Source organism: Amphiprion ocellaris, chromosome 8 (assembly GCF_022539595.1).
Source record: "Amphiprion ocellaris isolate individual 3 ecotype Okinawa chromosome 8, ASM2253959v1, whole genome shotgun sequence".
NCBI classification, from domain to species: domain Eukaryota; kingdom Metazoa; phylum Chordata; class Actinopteri; family Pomacentridae; genus Amphiprion; species Amphiprion ocellaris.
Genome location: NC_072773.1, coordinates 10,222,973 through 10,241,354, shown reverse-complemented (window position 1 = coordinate 10,241,354; position 18,382 = coordinate 10,222,973). Strand labels below are relative to the sequence as shown.

Below are 18,382 nucleotides of genomic sequence, written 5' to 3'. Positions count from 1 at the left end.
TTTTCATGAATCCCTCTCTGTGGTCTTTCTTTGCACCTCCCTGTCCTCCATGGAACTCCAGAATAGAAAAAAAAAAACATTTTCTAAATCTAATTGTTGTCTTGTTGGTTGACCTACTCCTACAGTGAGGGTACTTCACATGAGATCAGGTGGAGGAAAAATATTTGCTTCATCAATATGCTAGTCAGCACACTCAGAGAAGGACACTATAGCAGTTCATTCACTTGTCCTGGTGCTCTGTGTGGGTGGGATCTGCAACCCGTTCAACACTGCCGGTGGCCCTTAAAGTGAGACTCCCACCCACCTGGTAGACCAGGAGGTCGACCAGTGAACGCACCTATTGTTTTAACTTCAAAGCCCTCAGTTCAGTGTCTACAGGGAGAAAGCCTCTTGGCCTTTCTCAGCAAGAGGCCTCCTTTTTGGGTTCCAGTCCTTCATCTCACCATCACCGCGCACACACACACACACACACACACACACACACACACACACACACACACACACACACGAAGAGAGAGAGAGATGAGTAAACAGCCTGTTGCTGCAGGAGAAGAAGGCAGCAGCGTTGCTAAGGGAGTACATTATTTTTACCCATCCACTCTGAGCCCACTATTTATGGGGTTCCGCTCCAGTTACCTGTGATTAAGCCTTTGTTAATGGAAGCGGCATACTCAGGAAACAAAAAAAGCAGTCCAAGTTCTTCCGCTGATTAGTCTACACCATGTTTTTTTCTGTCACACTTAACATTGTGCACTAAAGGATGCCATCTTACTGAATTTATTCCAGAAAGAAACGGACGTAGAAACATTGGCTTATCAGGTAGCTTCCAGATGATGCACAGCTGTATCCTGGACTGGACTGGATGGTAGCAGCAGTTATTAAATATATCTTTAAATGCTATTTTAGTTGCATACATTTTAGTTGAAGATGTTTAAAATGGCAGTGAGCAGATGAAAACCTATGAGAAACAACTGCTGCATGATCAAACCATCAAGAACTTATTCAGTATTTGTGAATACCAACTCTGAACCCTTGATCTGGCCATACAAATCACTATTAGAACATTCAGTTGAAGGTAATAAACAATTTTAAAAGGTTTACAAGCAAATAATTTGAAGAATACTTTGTGTTTTGTAATTAGCTTTGCCTGTGGTCAAAACGGCTGACTGCTAGTCAGTCACAGTAGCTCTGAGGCTCCCAGCTCTACCTTCTCTATTCTGGAATAGACAGCTGCTATTGGTCAATAGTGTAAAGTACACCAATACTGTACTCCGAACAACAAATTTAGCAGCAGTGGAGCACATTCCTGCGAGTGAACCCACTACTTGTGATTGTTGTGGCATTTTAAGATTGAACAAATGATACAATTAGAAAAATGGGATGTGTGAATCAAATTTAAGAGCGAACATTGATTAGACTGGGAGACCTAACGTGTCAACTGAAGTTAGCGGCAACGCAACAGAAGCCTATGGAGCCCATATAAAGCATAAGACAGGAGTTCATGCCCTCTCTACGTCAGCACTCGTGAACTGAAACTAGGGCACGCTGAGCCAAGCAGAAATAATGCCAACCTAGCAGAAATAAAAAAGAGAAGGTGGTCTAACTTCCGATGCCATTACTTCATGTGTATCCTGATTGGGTCTTAAGACGATGGGTCTTAAGACGATGGGTCGTGGCTTCCAGAACGGAAGAGGAGTGTTTAAGAGAAGGTATATAAGATGATGTAACGCTATGTGTAGTCAGTTAAAATCTCGAGATTTTGCACGTTTGTTTTACAGCCTCTGTATTGAATAAACATTATTGAAGACTCTTTCTGGAAAGCTTTTTGAAGACTCCAACTTTTGATCCAGAATTGATTTTTGACTACATGTTGGACAAAGCTGCCTGATTATCACTGACCCTTAGCAGGCAGACTGAGTCACAACATGGTTGCTGTGGCTCAGTTGGGAGAACAGGCTGTCTGCTAAACAGCTTTGATAGCAGGTTCCTCTTGAACATGCACCGAAGTTTTTAAGGTTTAGCAACTGGAAGCATTTCTGTGGTGGTTTGAAGATTGAGGCTCTGGGTTACTGATCAGAAGAAAGAGGTGACGCCTCATCATCATTATCACCCTGCACTCTGACCCCAACAAGCGTCAATATGCCAAAAAAAAGAATTTTAAATAGCTGTACTGTATTTGTGGAAAATAACAGCTTCTTCTTCTCCTTGTACTGGTAAATGCCAATATTTGGGGTTGAGGTATTGAACCTGGAACGAAAGAGTTTGATTGCTGCATCACTAACCAGTTGTGCCAGTATGATTAGAAAACATGTCATAGAAAATCTTTGTCAGTGCTTGGAAACTCTGAGCAAATCTGTCCAAGCTCAGGGTGATAGGAAGCTTGCTGTCATTTAGAATATCCCACCATGATGTCGTTTCAAAACCTGGGCGTGGCAGGATTTATTGAGCATTAAGCTCAATTTAACTTTACCTTTTGGAGCAAAAAGCATGGTGACAGTAGATCTGAGAGCAGCTGGGTCTGCTGCTGATAGCACTGTGCTCTGGGTCTGTGATGAAACAACACCTTTAATTCTCCTTCCCATCTCCCTCTCCTCAGGGACGTCATCAAGAGAATAGACCAGTCAGAGTTTGAGGGATTTGAATACATCAACCCCCTGCTGCTATCCACAGAAGAGTCTGTATGAAGGAGAGGCCAGCTTCCTCCTTCGCCCACCAACTGTCTGTCCAAGCTGCCGTTTCAGCCAAAAAAATCACTCGCAAGCCAACTCTGAAAGGCGAGGGAAAGGAGGAGGAAGAGTAAAGGACAACAGAGAGGACGAACTCACCCTCTGGACCTGTCAACAAGGCAAAGCAAACTGGAGGAGGGGAGAGTTTCCTTTCTGGATGATTCCGATTGCGTCGTTTTGGGTACCAGACTGTTCTTATCGGCATCTACAAGGAAAACAGAGACACCGGACTACAACATTCCCTGTCGTTACGTTGTCTTTTTTCTGCCTCAGCTTCATTCATTTCCCCCTCAGAATGTCCATCCTCGTGTCAAAGCATGACCAGCTTTGTCATTTCAAAAGAGACGTGTTTCATTCTGTGCCTGCCATCATGAACACACTTCAGCCCGTCTCACATCCCTGGAGGAATATGACAGTTCTGATGAAGAACTTGAAATGATTTTATGTGCACTTTTTTTCTAAAAAAACAAAGTTAATTTCTTTTTTTTCTATCTTGTAGGGGGGCAATGCCTCACACAAAACAAGAATGTACAATGACAAAGGAAAAATAAGTTATTATTGTGTATTATAATGTAGGTAGTGAATCCAAAATTGACGATGCCTTTTTATTGATGCAAGTGGCACATTTTCATCCATAACCACAACCTTCCTTTTTTTTAAAAAATCTTTTATGATTTTCTCAAACAATGGGGGGGAAACACTAACAGGGAGACAACTTTTTATTTAAGAAGTGCCTCAAAGATTAAATTAATTACTGCGTCTCTGATTGCACTTATCTCTTATTGGACATTTCTTCACCCATCATGGCTTCAGCAGGTAAAGCAGCTGAAGCTATGGCTGCCCGGGTCCAAACTCCTCCAGTTTGTAAAGGAATCAGTATGTTTGGAGCTCAGTAGCCTGCCTCAGTGATGAATCAGTTTTTTAAAAAATCAGTGTGAAACAAATTATTTCCAATCTATGAATTCACAAGGGCAGCATCTAAGCAACATTAGATATAAACCTAAAACTGGTGGCAACAAGAGACGAAATGTATTGATATTGAAAAGTAAAGATTGTGTCCCACTTACCAGGAGTTTCACACGTTATTAGTCTGAGATTATCAGATGGCTGCTGTACAGCAAACACCACACAGCCCTGTATGTCAAAACACGACATAATGGTATATGAAGGTAATGGTATTAGAGTATACCGGACTGAAAAACAAAGCATTCCATGGGCTCCAGCTACCGCAGTGTGTACAGGCTTCCTGGCTGAGCTTGGGTTCTTCCTCACCAGCTGCCACTGTGTGACCATCTGCAGCCGCTCAGAAATACCATGTGACCTGTTGGTTGTGCTGCCGTGACTCATCTCCATTTCCACTTTGGGCTCACTGTGTATTTCCATCTCTGCCCTGAGGCCGGTTCTATCTGGTGCCACTATCGCTCAGTGATGCTTGAATTGACTAGATTGTTCCTTTGGTTGCGAAAGTCCACATGAAACGTCAGTTAGGAATCATGTTAAAATGATATTTAAATGTGTTATTCATGTTGCTACATTGCTAATGGACTGGACTATTGTGGTGACTCCAAAAGTTATGATCGTTCCCCCAGGTGGAGACAGGGAAGCCAAGGCTACAGTGACCCTAAAATGAACAGATGGATGGATGAATGAATGACATGAATGATTCTTAGTCTTGCTTTTTAACTGTGTTGCCATGTGTCCCGATCTAATGTTCTAAATGTTTCCAGTTTCAGCTCACTGTATTGCATTTAGACACAGTTCTTTTACAACAGATTGTGATTTAAACTGATGCATTAAGAAGTTTTGTTAAGTAAAAAATAAAGGTAAAACGTGTTTAAATTCCCCTAAAGTATCAGCAAGAAGTGTTGTTTTGGTACTGGTATCAGTATTGACCAATTAAGGAGTCATAATATCAGAAATTTATTCATCAGTTCCAACTCCATTTACTTTCCACAATCTTCTGTCAGTTCTTGTTACATTATGCTGTGGAGGTTGGGGTCACTTGGAATGTTCTGGCTGAGTTTATTACCCGGTGCAAAGACAGACAAACACGTGATAGATTGAACTCTTATGTCTGGGAATCAGAGGCTTAGCACGCCTCTATAAGCCATCCATGATCTACACACCGCTTAATCCTCATCAGGGTCGTGGCAGGGCTGGAGTCTGTCCCAGCTGACTTAGGGTGAAGGTTCACCTGGACAGGTAGCAGTCTATCACAGGGCTACACATAGAGACAAACAAGCACACTCACCAATTAACCTGAGGATGTTTTTGGACTGTGGGAGGAAGCCGGAGAATTTAGAAAAAACACACACACAGGGAGAACATGCAAACTCCACGCGGAAAGATCCCAGGCTGTGACACGAACCGGGGATCTTCTATCTAACTAGGTGACGGTGCTATCCACCGAGCCACTGTACAACCCATACACTTATCAATTCATCCAAATTAGAATGTCCCACCTCCAGCTGCTGGTGCACAGTGGGTACACAAACAATGAGAAGTCATGAGTTTATAAGTAAACGGTGAAGTTTTAGGCTGTTTCTAGTTCAGCCAACTTCATATACTGCCACCTTTACACACAGCAAACAACATGCAACCAAATGTGGGAGACTTGAACTGTTGAATGGCTGGGGGAAAAAAAATCAAACACATACTCATAATACGTCTATGAATATCGACTACGAGCACAAATTAAAGCCACCAACAGAAGTCCTCGCCTCTGAAGCAAGCTCAGTGTCGCTCTCTACATCTGTGTGCTTCCGAAGAAAGAAGCGCACTATTGGCTGAGAATTATTTGATGAAATCTGACCTGTGCTAATTTGATAACCACATAATAGGATTAATTAGCTGATCCCATGTCAACGGGTCTCAATTAGCTGGAGGGCCTTTACAGGCAGGGAAGAAGCAGATAGAGAAAGGAGAGATAATGAAGCAGTTTCACAGTCACCAATTAATCCAACAGACACACACACACACACGCACACACGCAGCTAGAAATCACTTCAACATTTGAGGAAGTTTCCTCTTCTACCCTCCCAAACTCAGCTCATTTGCTGCATTGTATTAATGTAGTGTTTTTGTTGACCATTTTACACACTATGCGATACATTGATGGCATTTTTTTTTTCTTGAGGGACCAATGGATAAACTGGGAGTCCTTGAATCCACCTAACCGAACACTATAGGCCATTCAAACACCAATAGAGAAATATTCTTTAAAAATGTATGAATTTAGACCATGATTTTTGGTTTAACATAATGCTGGTTGTATCGGCTTCATTTTGCTTTACTGCATCTTTGTAAATATGTGTAATTATTAAAAATGATACTGGTTTTCCGTGCATGGAGTCCGTCTTTTTTTTTGCAGACTATGGCAGTAAAATCTTTGCAGATACTACACTTTTGGAAGGGGTCGCCTGGGAAAAGGCCTCACACAGCAGCACATCCTCTGATCACCACTTACTCTGTTCATACAACATGAGCGGAGAAGGCAATTAACTGATCATCAGCTAACACCATTCTGTGTTTATTCTAGAGAAAATAAGGTGTTTACTAGAATACTAAATGTGCAATGGAGAATTCGACCGGTTTCATCAGCTCAGTTACATTCTGTGAAGTTAAGGCCAGTGTGCACATTTTTCTTTAACCCCTGCTATTAATCGTATCTATATATATATCTACCTATATCTTGCATCTTGCCAAGCGTGTTTGGAGGAAGACAATTAGCAAAAGACAGAAACCTTTGTAAATTTATGCTGACAAGAAGGAGAAATTGCACACAGTCCACATCTTTGCGACCCTGATGGTTCAATAACTTTAATGTTTTTACAAGAGGAAAACTGCCACCAGCTAAACATGATCAGAGGCTGTTTTCATTGACATGGAAGTGATTTAGAACCAACAATCAGAATGCCAGAAGTTTACCAGATGAACAAAGATGTATTTTTTTAAATACATTTTAGATAAGGTCATTATCAATCAAAACTTATTACAGAGCTGGATTCTGGACATAGCATAGCATAGCTTAGCACACACACAAAGCTAAGCATTACCACTGCACTGTGACCAGGCACTCAACACACTGGAACTCTCACTCGCAAGTAATCACACTACAGTTCCGGTCATTTGCACTGCATGTTGAATCCCTCAGACACCTCAGGATGTTCAATAGAACTCTGCCTTGACAGCTGGGGGATTAATTCCTGGTGCACAACGTGTGAATCTTGGAAAAAAGAACAAGCTGGCATCTTGGTGCACCTGACATGAAACTCCCTCTCCAGTCTGTGGCTCCACTGTCAAAACTGGTTTCTTCTCTCAATGGTATCTGCAAACCCATCTCTCATCGCTGGTAAGTCGTCAACATGAAGGTTGGATCATCCCAGCTGCTGACTGAAACAGAATGTGAGGTTTTCTTTTCTGCTCCAGTTCACGTCAATTGAGAAATCCCAAGTGTGCACACAGCAGTGGTCACAAAAACATACAACGGGTTGCAGTGTTGATAGCAATACTTTCACACGACATCCTGACTCATGACAGGTATTGTTTACACGTGTTGCAAGTGCAGTGAACAGTCTCAAAACTTTTTGCTGAACCCTTGTACGAACTAGAAACAGCGAATAAACAGCAGTTGACCAGGAGAATTCGGCAACAAACAAAAAAGAGAAAAACAAGGTAATGTTAGAAAAAATATCTGAAATATTTCCATGAGAATCTCTCATTTTAAGACACGCTGTCTGACAACGTTGGTTCTGAATGACCACGCTGGAAAAGATAGCTGACATAAGGGTTGGTTCACATTTTCAGACTCTTCTCCAGGGAGATACTAACCACACATTATTTAGTAACAACAATGCCTTACTCCCGTCCCACCTCTCCACAGCTGTCTAGTCACACAGTGAAAAACTCTCTCTTCAGACCAGTCTATGGTTTTGTGTAAGCAGCTTAGTTTGGAAGATGCGGCCCGCTTCCATTCCCGGTTTTATCTCCCAGAGCACGAGGCGGGCTGGATGGTCTTTTTGTCTGAAGAGCCTTTTGACCAGCAGAAATCAAATGCATCATAGGCCATGTGGACAAGCTGTGGTTACAGTAGAAATCTGGGCTCTTAAGTCTGGAAATTAAGAGAGTAATTGAGACATCACAGAAAAGTGTTGGTGACAAAGTAGCCCCAGTGCAAAATTCTCAATACTATCCCATCTTCCATGACTTTTCACAAAACAGGTAAACATCCTTGTCTCCTCACCTTGAACCTGTGGGCTCCCTCTCTCAGAGTACAGTCAGTGTAAAGTGTCATGGACAGTGGGAGTTATTTGCATGAGTTGCTCTCAGGGTGTGTCTTGGTCCATCTGATATGATCCTGGAGTATGTGGGGCATCTGGGCTGCTCGTAGCTCCTGGACAGCAGCCAGCGTCCCGTCGACTCACCAGGTCATGTCCACATTCATCTCCGACAGACACTGGGCCAGGTGGCCGTCACAGTCCATCTGGGTGAACCTGGAGAGACAGGAACACGGAACTGACAATGAACACACTCAGTGTGTGATTAGTACATACTGATGCATGCAGTCTGTGCTGCTCAATTCAAAAGCCGGAACGTCAGCAAGATGGCGCGGCTGTGTCCAGACGCCGTCCGATCTGCTCCGCTAAGGCTTTGCTTCTTTTTCTTTCATTCCATAAATATGTCCAGTTTACCTGTTTGTATTTTTCTTTTGTACAGTGATCCCTCATCTATCGTGGCGGATACATTCCAGACTCCCCCGCAATAGACAAAAATCCTCAAAGAAGCAACCATATTTATTTTATTATTTATATATATTTTATGGCTTCATAAACCCTCCCCACACACCACACACCACAGAGCAACACTACACGCAGCGATCAGACATCTATGTGAGATGGATAAGGCCAGATGCTGAAGCAGACTGATGCTACGATCGCTGAACCAATCAGTGCTGTACGCTACACATTTTATTTTGATGAAATATTCTTTTAATATGTTTTAATTCAGATTTTTAATATATTTTTAATATTGTTTTCAATTTTGTAAGCTAGAAAATGCTTGATTTACCGCAAAAATAAGATAAATAATGTAGCGATTGCAGAACCAGTAGCTATGACTGAACTGTTGGGCTGCAATGCACCATGGGAGTTCGTGGTGTTGGGGGCTTAAATGTCATTATTGTGGTTTATGTTAGTGTTACAGTGTTAGAAGTGTTTGTGTTTTTGTGGTTTAGCCAGCCTAGTTAATTTGGTTGAGTGTTATGTTGTCAGGACCGTGAGTGTGAAGTGTGGTGAGTTTGATGACTTCCAGCCACATTTTGTATAGTGTCAGCTTCCATGTGTGTCAAAATAAAAGCATCCGCCAGTTGAACAGTGCATTAAAGGCAGATATCCTTTCTCTAGCATCGTTCTTCTACGCAGCTCGCCACAATAATAAATATACAGAAACATCTATATCCCGCAAAATCCGGCAATATAGCGAAAAATCCGCGATTCCAAATGCAATTTCAAAATCCTCGATACAGTGAAGCGCGATATGGTGAGGGACCACTGTATTTTAAATTTGTACCTATTTTAACATTTTGTGTTTATAAGCCTGGTGGACAGTCACTGCATTTCACTGCCATACTGTATGTGTATGTGATGGATAAAAAACATACGTCCTTTTCATTAGGCTTCTGAAATGAAATTGACAGGTTTTAAACAGACTGAATGTTAGGTACATTTTGCTCATTATTGGTACCAACAGCAGAATGTTTTCATCCTGCACAACAAAGCATTTTAACCATAGTCTGTCCTCGACTTACAAACTGGACTTTACATCAGGGTGAAAACTACCCAGATATCAGGAACCAAAAATCCAAATGGTTGCAAATGTGTGAGGATCTAGTGCACTGTGATTTTAGTCATGTCAGTGAACTACAAACTGCAAAGATGGACATCATGACAGCTCCCCAAAAGTGAAGCCAAAATATGTCAATGGTTCCCTGATGGTTGAGATATTTTTCAGGTGTCTAACGTATCTTGCAGTATAAGTCATATCTGTATTTTTCTGATTCTTTATTTGATGCTATAACAGGGGCGTATGTCGTCACGATTGGTATCATTCAGTCTCATTATGTAATAGCCTCACCTCATATGTGCTAAACTGCAGCCTTTGTAATTTTATTGCATTGATTTAAGTTGCGATTTTGATTTGAAATAGCCCGAATAAGCAGATAGGCACATGACAGGTGTGTGAGTTAAAGCCAAAGTAGAGGTCATCCCTCCTTTACGTCCATTCACAAAGAGGTAATCAGTGTTTCTGCAGCAGGCCTGCAGAATGACAGTATGCTGGCTGTGTAGCCCAGGCCAACGTACACAGAGTCTAGCTCAACAGGCCCCGGGGCAAACCGGCAGCAGCACAAAGGGTAGATTGTTCACAAAGACATTGGATGCCTCAATCAAGTCTCTCTAGCCCTGATCTGAGCTCCCCAACACATATGTTGATACTTCAGCTAATACCAACCCATTAAAATGCATTCAGAACCCTGATGCCAAACCTTAGGACCAGCTCAGGATATTTGTAGTTTCTACTTCTGCTCACCTTCCTTATTTAAGTTAAGCAGCTGCCTATGGTATTATCCGAGATTTCAAGTATTTCTGTATGTGACTGGACCTTAAGTCGTACTACACTCCTATGACAAGTGAGAAAAAAAATGTTTGTGTTATGGTGTCACATTATGGGGTTTTGATGTCAATCAGCTATCCATCTTTACTGTAAGACAATAGATTTGTAGTTTCTTAGTCTGCGGACAGCTGTCAAGTCAGACAATGGATGGGCACACACTTCTATGTGTACTATAACCACAGGTGATGATTCATGGCTGCAATCAAATACAGAAGAAGAAAAAAAAATCATCCTTTTCAGTAGCCTCAGGTGCGTCTGTCTCTAAGATGAAAGAACATACTGCTCTGAACTAAACCTGTAACCAGCTGCAGCTCCGTCATGTTTTTGTGACAATAAACCAAACAGACAAACTTCTGTATCAATTATGTCGTGTTTTAGCAATGGAACAGAGAGACAAAACTGCCACCATCAGGTTAAACTGATACTTAGAGGACTGCCTTCAATATCTGTCATCTAATGTACTGTTATTAATAAACTGTTACATACAGTGCCTCAAAGTCTTTAGACCAAAATGTTTGAAAAAGAAAAAAACTTTGATGATTATATACATTTTGACACAAAAACATTTTAAGGACAAACAGGAATACCAGGGAGTTTAGTACTTAATTGAAAAAAATGAATGAATTACACAATGTTGTTATATATAGTTTTGGTTTGTTCCACCTTGAAGGCAAAGCTGAACAAACAAAAGGACTGCCAGAAATAAAAAGCTGTCAAGACACTAATAAATTGCAGGTGTCGTTCTGACATATTTTGTATTAGAGTCATAGTATTCTGACATAAGTTAACAGATTACATTTGTGAGAGGTGTCTGTTGGCTCCACCACAGGGGAGCTAGGGATGCAAATTTCAGACAATTTCCTTCACTGATAGTTGGCAGCCTTATCAATAAATACTCAAACAATCAATAACGTGAAATTACCCACAGTTATCATAATACTTTGCAGTTTTGGTTATATACACTGTCAGGCTGCTGTATCTCGTGTGTTAGTAAGTGCACAAAGGCACAGTTCATCAACTAGTAATTTGGTGTCATGCTCAGTTTACGCATTCTGTCTGGTAGTGAGCTTGGGGTCTCCGGTATATATCTGGAGTCACATCATTTTCTCATGGTTGCACTTAACTAGCCCAACTGTCACAATGCTCTTTGCTTGCCAACGTGAATATGTCGAAAGACCCAGTGACCGTCTCCTAGAGTGTTAAAAAGTGAAGAGGCACCACCTGGTGCCACATGCAGGTACAACTAATGCACAATAGCTTCCTTCTCAGTTCATTGATTTTTAAATCGGTTAAATTATAGGGCTGGGACTTTAATGCTTTAATTTCGATTAATTAATTAGAGAAAAAATAACAAGTTAAAAAAAAATAACGCATTTTATTGCACCTGTCTCAGTTCCCTAATTTCTGGTACACTGGTAACACTGATGCACACTCCAGTCCAGTAGGTGGCGGTAATGAACCTAAGGTCTCAGTAGTTTTGAGTTCAGACATAAGGTGGAAACACAAACAACAAAACAAAACAACTCAACAAAAGAACTCACAACGACTGCGCTAGTAAGAAGACATGATGAACGTTTTGAACCTAAAGTCTGTTAGCCAGCCGTGAAGAAGATACACAGGACGCACTGAGTAACGTCAGCGCACAAGAAAGTTTGGTGAACAGTGAAGGGAGACGACACCGCATTGAGCTTGTTGGGCAGAAAGTTTTCTTTTAAAAATCTTCCCAATGGCAGCTTAAATAAAAGCATGGTTGTGAGCAAATTGTGCAACAAAGAGTTGCAGCCTCGGTGGAGTAATAACTTAAACAAAAATGTGTGTCTTTTAATAACTTAATTATAACCTTTTAGTTTATAAGAACGATCAAAATTACACCATGTATCAGACCCAGAAACTATGAAAACAGAATGAATCTATGGATTTTCAACTTTTTGAAGGTCCTTGAACTACCCATGTTATGTGCTATACAATGGAAAAACCATTAAACCAACTAAATCCAGGCTATAAATCATCAAAATCACTTATTTCTATGTCCCATTTTAAAATTGTATTAATTTACTAAATTTAAATTATAAACACATATATGTCTATTCATTGATTCAACTGTCAACCAACATGTATTTGAACTGAAAAACTTTACTTATTGTGTCAAATATTGCTTTTTTTGTCAAAAATTTGATTAATCGCAATCAATTAATTACAAAGCCTGTAATTAATTAGCTTAACTTTTTTTTTTAATCGCATCCCACCACTATTAAATTATTAATGGCAATGAATCAGTTATTTGATTAATCATTAGCATTCCAAGTGGGAAGCACAAGATTATTGGACACAGGTGGAAATTCACTTCTCCATAAATGAAGAACCAGGACAGAAATTGCAGAGATGGACAAAAAGAGTCCTGCTAGGCTTTAGTGAAAAAACTAAAGTAAGTTTTGTGTAGTTCTCACCCAGCAGGGAACAGCTGCAGGCACATGGGGCAGCTCTGCAGTCTTCCTATTCCGACTTCTACACTCCTCTGCACCTCCTCTTCCTCTTCATCCTCTTCCTCCATCACTGCCTCTTTATTTTCACCCTCCTTCTGCAGACTAACTTGGCTGTCAGACATCTTCACCCTGTTAACAAAAAGCTGCCTGCTGACTGGTCCAGTCTCTTCTTCCAGTTCTCCTCCTGCCGTCCCCTCTTCACCACCAGCGTTTGAGGGTCCTGCTGATGATGCAGTTTCATCCTGCCTGCGAAGGGACAACTGCTGTCTTTTGCCCGAGTGTTGAGGAGACACTGTCTTGCAATTAGGACTCTGCCAGCTGGGAGAGAACAGCAGTTTATCAAGTGGATGTGGTACAGGTTTCATCTGTTCTGAGAGGTCTTGCTGATAGGGGCTGAAGCTGAGAGAATGTGGGCTCGATGAAATCCTTGGAGAATGTGCAGAGGACTCAGGGAAGACGGCAACCTCACTGTTAAGGTCACACCACTGTGGTTTATCCACCTTCATAGCTGTGGGTCTCTAACGGGATAGAAAGAAAAACGGATGCAACTTTAAACAGATGGTTTGACATTATATAAGCAAGGACAAGAAATAATAATAATAACCCCATGCATGCTCAACTGGATTAAGCTCTGTGGAACTTAATCAAGTCAACACTTTGAACCCTTTGTCATTTTCTTCAAAGCTTTTGTTGGCAGACTTTGCAGTGCCAGAGGGAGCATTATGCTGCTGAAAGTGGCCGCTGCCATCAGGAAACACTGCTGCCACAAAAGGGTGTACATGGTCTGCCACAATATTTAGGAACAATATCTGTCAAAGTACCATCAACACATGAATGCAGAACTCAAGGTTTCCCACCAGAACATTATCCAGAACACCATACTGCCTCTGCCACCTTGCCTTCTTACCAAACGGGATCCTGCTCCCATCTCTTTACCAGGTAAGCGATGCATACGCACTGGGCCATCATAACATTTTTTCAAATAGTTTGCCTCTGACCAGCACCATACTCTACATTTTTAAAGCTCCTATTGGTGCCAATCACAGGAAAAAATGCCAGTCTCATGTCAGCATGAACAATAAAGGTTTTATGGTTGGTAGTAGGGCCCGATGGATTCATCGGCCGGCCAATTAAATCGATCGATTATAGCCCTTCATAAAATAATCATCAGTCAGAATTTTGTCAATTAAATGCCCATAAATTCTTAATTTCTCATAAAACAGTAAATGATGTTATGTGTCAGAGTTGCGCAGAATGATGTCCTTGCACTGTTTGTCCAATACATGGAGCTCTGACTCCATTCAATCCTCAGTCCTCACCGCTGTCTTCTCAGTAACGTACAGGACTAAGCTACAGCCAGGCAACATAACAGAAGTGGGCTGAGCCGACAGGTGAGTTTATAACAACATTGTGAAATTAACAATGACTCAACATGTCTCCCGTTTCAGCTTAACTCTCTTTACCATGTGTCACAACGAATGATGCGTGCTTCGTTGCATCGGTCATGCTTTTCATTTACGTTGTATTGCTGAAGTTGTGCTAACCTAGCTTAAGTTGCTCCCTGTCTGTTTATGTTAGCAATAACATCGCTGTAGTTATGCCAACCTAGCATAGTGTTGGCTAACAGCTTAAAAACCAGGAAGTAACTGCAGAAATAATGTAAGTGTACAAAATACTTGAGAGTACAGAACGACCATTTGTCACTCCGTCAGCTACGTGTTGAGGCGCATTTAAGGAGGAACGATGTGAACGCAGAGGGGAGGGGGTTTATTCAGTGCAGGACCGAAAAGTTAAAGTGACTAACGTTATGGTCTGTCTTCAGCAACCATCATGTCACTCTTAGTTTTACTTTGTCGGAAAATACAATAACGTGACACAGCATGTAACAGCAACTCACTGTGTGTGTTGCTCTGGAGAAACATTAGTGACCATTATATATTTAAAATGCAACTTATCAAAGAGGACATGTTTTGACATCTGAGAACAGTGTCTCAGGTTTTCGTTTTGGTTCATATGACTCATGGCAAAAAAAAAAAAAAAATGGAGTAGAGAAAGTGTGATTTAACATTAAAGGGCATCAGGGGGCTGCATAAATAATGTTTTGCCAGTAACTTCACCTGTACTATAGCCCAGTGGTTCCCAACCTGTTTGCCTTGGAGCTTTAATAAAACCAAATTTAAGGTAACTCTCGAGGTATAGCCGGAGTTTTTAGGTACTGATGAATCTTCACCCGTTTTGCGTTTTTCAGACACCAATTCCGTCAGTAATTTTCTAACTGCACACAAACTAATGAATCGGGATGAACTAGCGAGCCAACCTGAAGAAAGACCACATAAATGTGTTTTAAAAATGTTTTATAAGTAGACTCGTGATGACACAGCGAGTCTGTTACTCTGATTTGATTTTATTTTATCCCCCCCCCAATCTATATATGAGTATTTCATAACTCATATATAGATTGACACTTTTTTAAGGTTAAATCATTTTCCAGAGGTTTTATGCTTTGTTGCATGTTTTTGTACTTGAAAATTCCTCTCTGTTGTGACGTTAAACAAATACTAAAGGACAAAGTATTGTAAAACAGTAAAATGTTCTGTCTGCAGTTCATATCTTTGTTGCTGTAAGCGTTAAGGGACCAAACAAGAAGTTATTTTGTTCATTATATATTTTTAAAATTAATCGGCCAATTAATCAGTTTCACCAAGATATAACTGGTTTGTATTATTCTATCAAAGTCAATAAAGACCACATGTACATATCAAGGAGCCTGCAAAATGTCAGGACTCTGGCTACATTAATTCTTAAGTTATGGCACTTCAAACATTGCTATACAGACTGGGGCAAAGGAAAGATGCAACAATCAACATGATCCCATCCCTCCTATTACATACAGGAGTGTAGTCTATGCAAGCACATGGCAAGAACACTTCTGAACAACTGAACTTTGAACATTCAGAACTCAGCATGTTGATGTCGAGTCTCTCTGACGTGTGTTTTAAGTTTCATCCTATTCACTACAGGTGCTGTATGAAGCTATAACTTACCACTGCAGATAGATGTGGCAGATCAGAAACCAGGTCCCAGTGTTGGTTTTCCAGGTACGGCAGAGCAGACTTCAGTGTGAACGCCCACAGGCTCTCCACAGCAGGCAGCGGCTGTGTGTTCCACCAGGCTGCTGCAGGAACCGCTGACCTGCAAACCAGATATCACACACAATGTGTTCCACACAACCACCACTGTTCTGCCTCCTCTTTGTAATCCTCATCCAGCATGGTGCTGAATGCAACATGTTGTATTTCAAATGTGGTGCATATTAACAGACAACACAAAGTATATCTAGAAATTCTGAATGTATTTGTTGTTTTTTTTCTTTTTAAAGTTAGGTATGAATTTTTAATTTGTCAATCAAATAATTTATGAGGCAGATCTTTGATCTGGTGCACAGTGGTGTAAATAAAATAGAAAGAGAAAATAGAGATTGCAGCCTGCGCAGTAACAGAAAACTCTCTAATCAGCTTTGATTTTTTTTTTAAATAATATGGTGACTTTTAATCAACTGTATGCAATGCTTTGACATACAGGTGCTCTCAGACCTCCTTATCTGGATTCTTCTTGTAGATTCTGCCAAATGTTGTGTAATTTAATGTATGCCTTTTTACTTTGTTTGGTTGTGTCCATTTATTAGAAAATTTTCCCCAGCATGAACTCAGTCGTGAACTAAGGTACGTCCTTGTTATGTACTCCTGCAGCATGTAATACAACAGCCCAGCCATAGATTTTATCTTTGTCTTGCTTATAATGTTCCATTTTAACAGACACCGCATCAGAGAGAACATGCTAAATTCAGGGGCTAATCTTTTCTTTGCCTTGTTACATCCTTTCCTTGATTTGGATTCAGTAGCTCTGCGGGGCAGATGCAATAGATAGAATAGATAGAATCAGCTGTGTCAGCCACGTCACGAGTGTAAAAATTTCCAGTGAGCTGACATACTGGTCTGTTGTGTTGCTGATTCCCTTTTATATTTTTCATATTCCATTACTGTAAGTGCAGCCTGAACTAACCTTGTCAAAAAGGGATCTTTGGAGTGAGGAAATAAAAATAAATATCGATTCTGCTGATAACCTGACTCAAAAGCAAAGTATTTCTATAAACGACTTGATATTTTTTCGTTTATTTTAACAGCAGACTTGTTACTGTGACTGCACTTGCCACCACCATTCTACATGTTGCTGTTGTTGTCTGGTACTTCTTGTACCTACACCATCTATGGTTCCTTAGATACCTATGGTACTATAGAACAATAGGTACCATCATGTTGTCAAAATTTTGGGATCAACCTGGTAGTGAAGTAACTGTACTGAAGCTGTATCTACACAGAAAGCATCTGAGGGACATCCGTTCACTGGTACTTCATCAAGAGAAGAGGCAACCTTATTGGTCTCTACAGAGGCTTTTTTTCTTTTCTTTTTTTTTATTTACAGGTAATCTGTATAGGTCACTAAAAACATTGCAGGAGAAAGAAGAAAGTCACATCTTGAACACACAGATACCCATCAGCAGCACAGATGACTTCATTATCACTCTGAAAATCGTGACCATGCAAATGGATTTCAGTTTGGGAAACGCATAGCTTCAGATGGTGCATGTCAGGTGAGTAAGGTGCATGGAGCAACATTGCAAAGCTACATTTGGTTGTTTCTGAAACCTGATGCACTTTTAAACTGGCTTTTGACTCACTTATTTTAGTCCTTTCTGTGTCTTTTATTTGGCTTTCGGTGCTGATGTATGATGCTGTCACTGTATCTCATGTCAGCTGCTGAAGAATTCTGTAGCCATGTTTAGAAAAGCATTCTATAGATTTTTATTTATGCATTTATTATTATTATTATTATTATTATTATTATTATTATTATTATTATTATTATTAAGACTCCTTTTATTTTATTTTGTATCAATTATCGAAGAAAGGCAAGTGTATGTCTGACCCTGTGGCACTCATCTGTTAATATGTTATGTCTTTCTCTGATGTTCTAATGAGTAACATGTTACAAAACAAAATCGAACATTTCATTTTTAACATGTTAATGCTGTTTCATTTTCTCACCAGGCAATTGCTTTATTAAAGCCGGCCGCCACTAACTAGGAACTAAGTATGAAATGAAGTACTGTAGCTTTGATGCGGCTTCAACATAAAACATTTTATCGATTCCTGAACCTGAACAGGAGACTCACCCAGCACGCTTTTCTGCACTGTTACCGGAAAACGGTGTCGTGTGGCCGCCCTTCGGTGTTGACTGCGGCTCGTCGACAGAAGACTTGTCTCGTCTAAGTTTGGTTCTTGGGTAATTTTCTGCCATGTCGTTTAATCGCTTTTTTTTCAGGATTTTTTCCAAATTCCGCGCCAGCACGGCGAACGGGGACTTCCTCATTCCTGAAAGTAACGTCATTTGATTCTATCCAATCAGACGTTTTTCGGGCCTGCCATGAAATAATTCTATCCAATC

General features: G+C 40.6%; 2 protein-coding genes across 6 annotated transcripts in view; one reads left to right on the top strand and one right to left on the bottom strand.

Moving 5' to 3' along the window:
- Positions 1-6,070, top strand: part of prkcz (protein kinase C, zeta) — a 120,277-nt gene extending 114,207 nt beyond the window's left edge. For all 4 annotated transcript variants that reach the window (XM_023276271.3, XM_055012622.1, XM_055012623.1 and 1 more), the window contains one exon: positions 2,597-6,070. In XM_023276271.3, coding sequence (XP_023132039.1) covers positions 2,597-2,684 — 88 coding nt within the window. In that variant the 3' untranslated portion in view covers positions 2,685-6,070. The remainder of the gene's footprint in view (positions 1-2,596) is intronic.
- A 447-nt stretch (positions 6,071-6,517) lies between these two features.
- si:ch73-70k4.1 (uncharacterized) lies at positions 6,518-18,298 on the bottom strand. 2 transcript variants are annotated; one of them, XR_002746482.3, is made up of 5 exons: positions 18,111-18,298; positions 15,922-16,069; positions 12,842-13,395; positions 7,969-8,218; positions 6,518-7,836 (listed from the first exon to the last, which is right to left on the bottom strand). XR_002746482.3 is itself a non-coding variant. In XM_023276275.3 (4 exons), the coding sequence occupies exons 1-4, from the start codon at positions 18,233-18,235 to the stop codon at positions 8,146-8,148; spliced, it is 900 nt and encodes a 299-aa protein (XP_023132043.1). In that variant the 5' UTR covers positions 18,236-18,298; the 3' UTR covers positions 6,518-8,145. The 2 variants fall into 2 exon arrangements, 1 of the variants encoding a protein (XP_023132043.1); XM_023276275.3 differs by having other exon boundaries at positions 6,518-8,218.
- Positions 18,299-18,382: the final 84 nt, after the last annotated feature.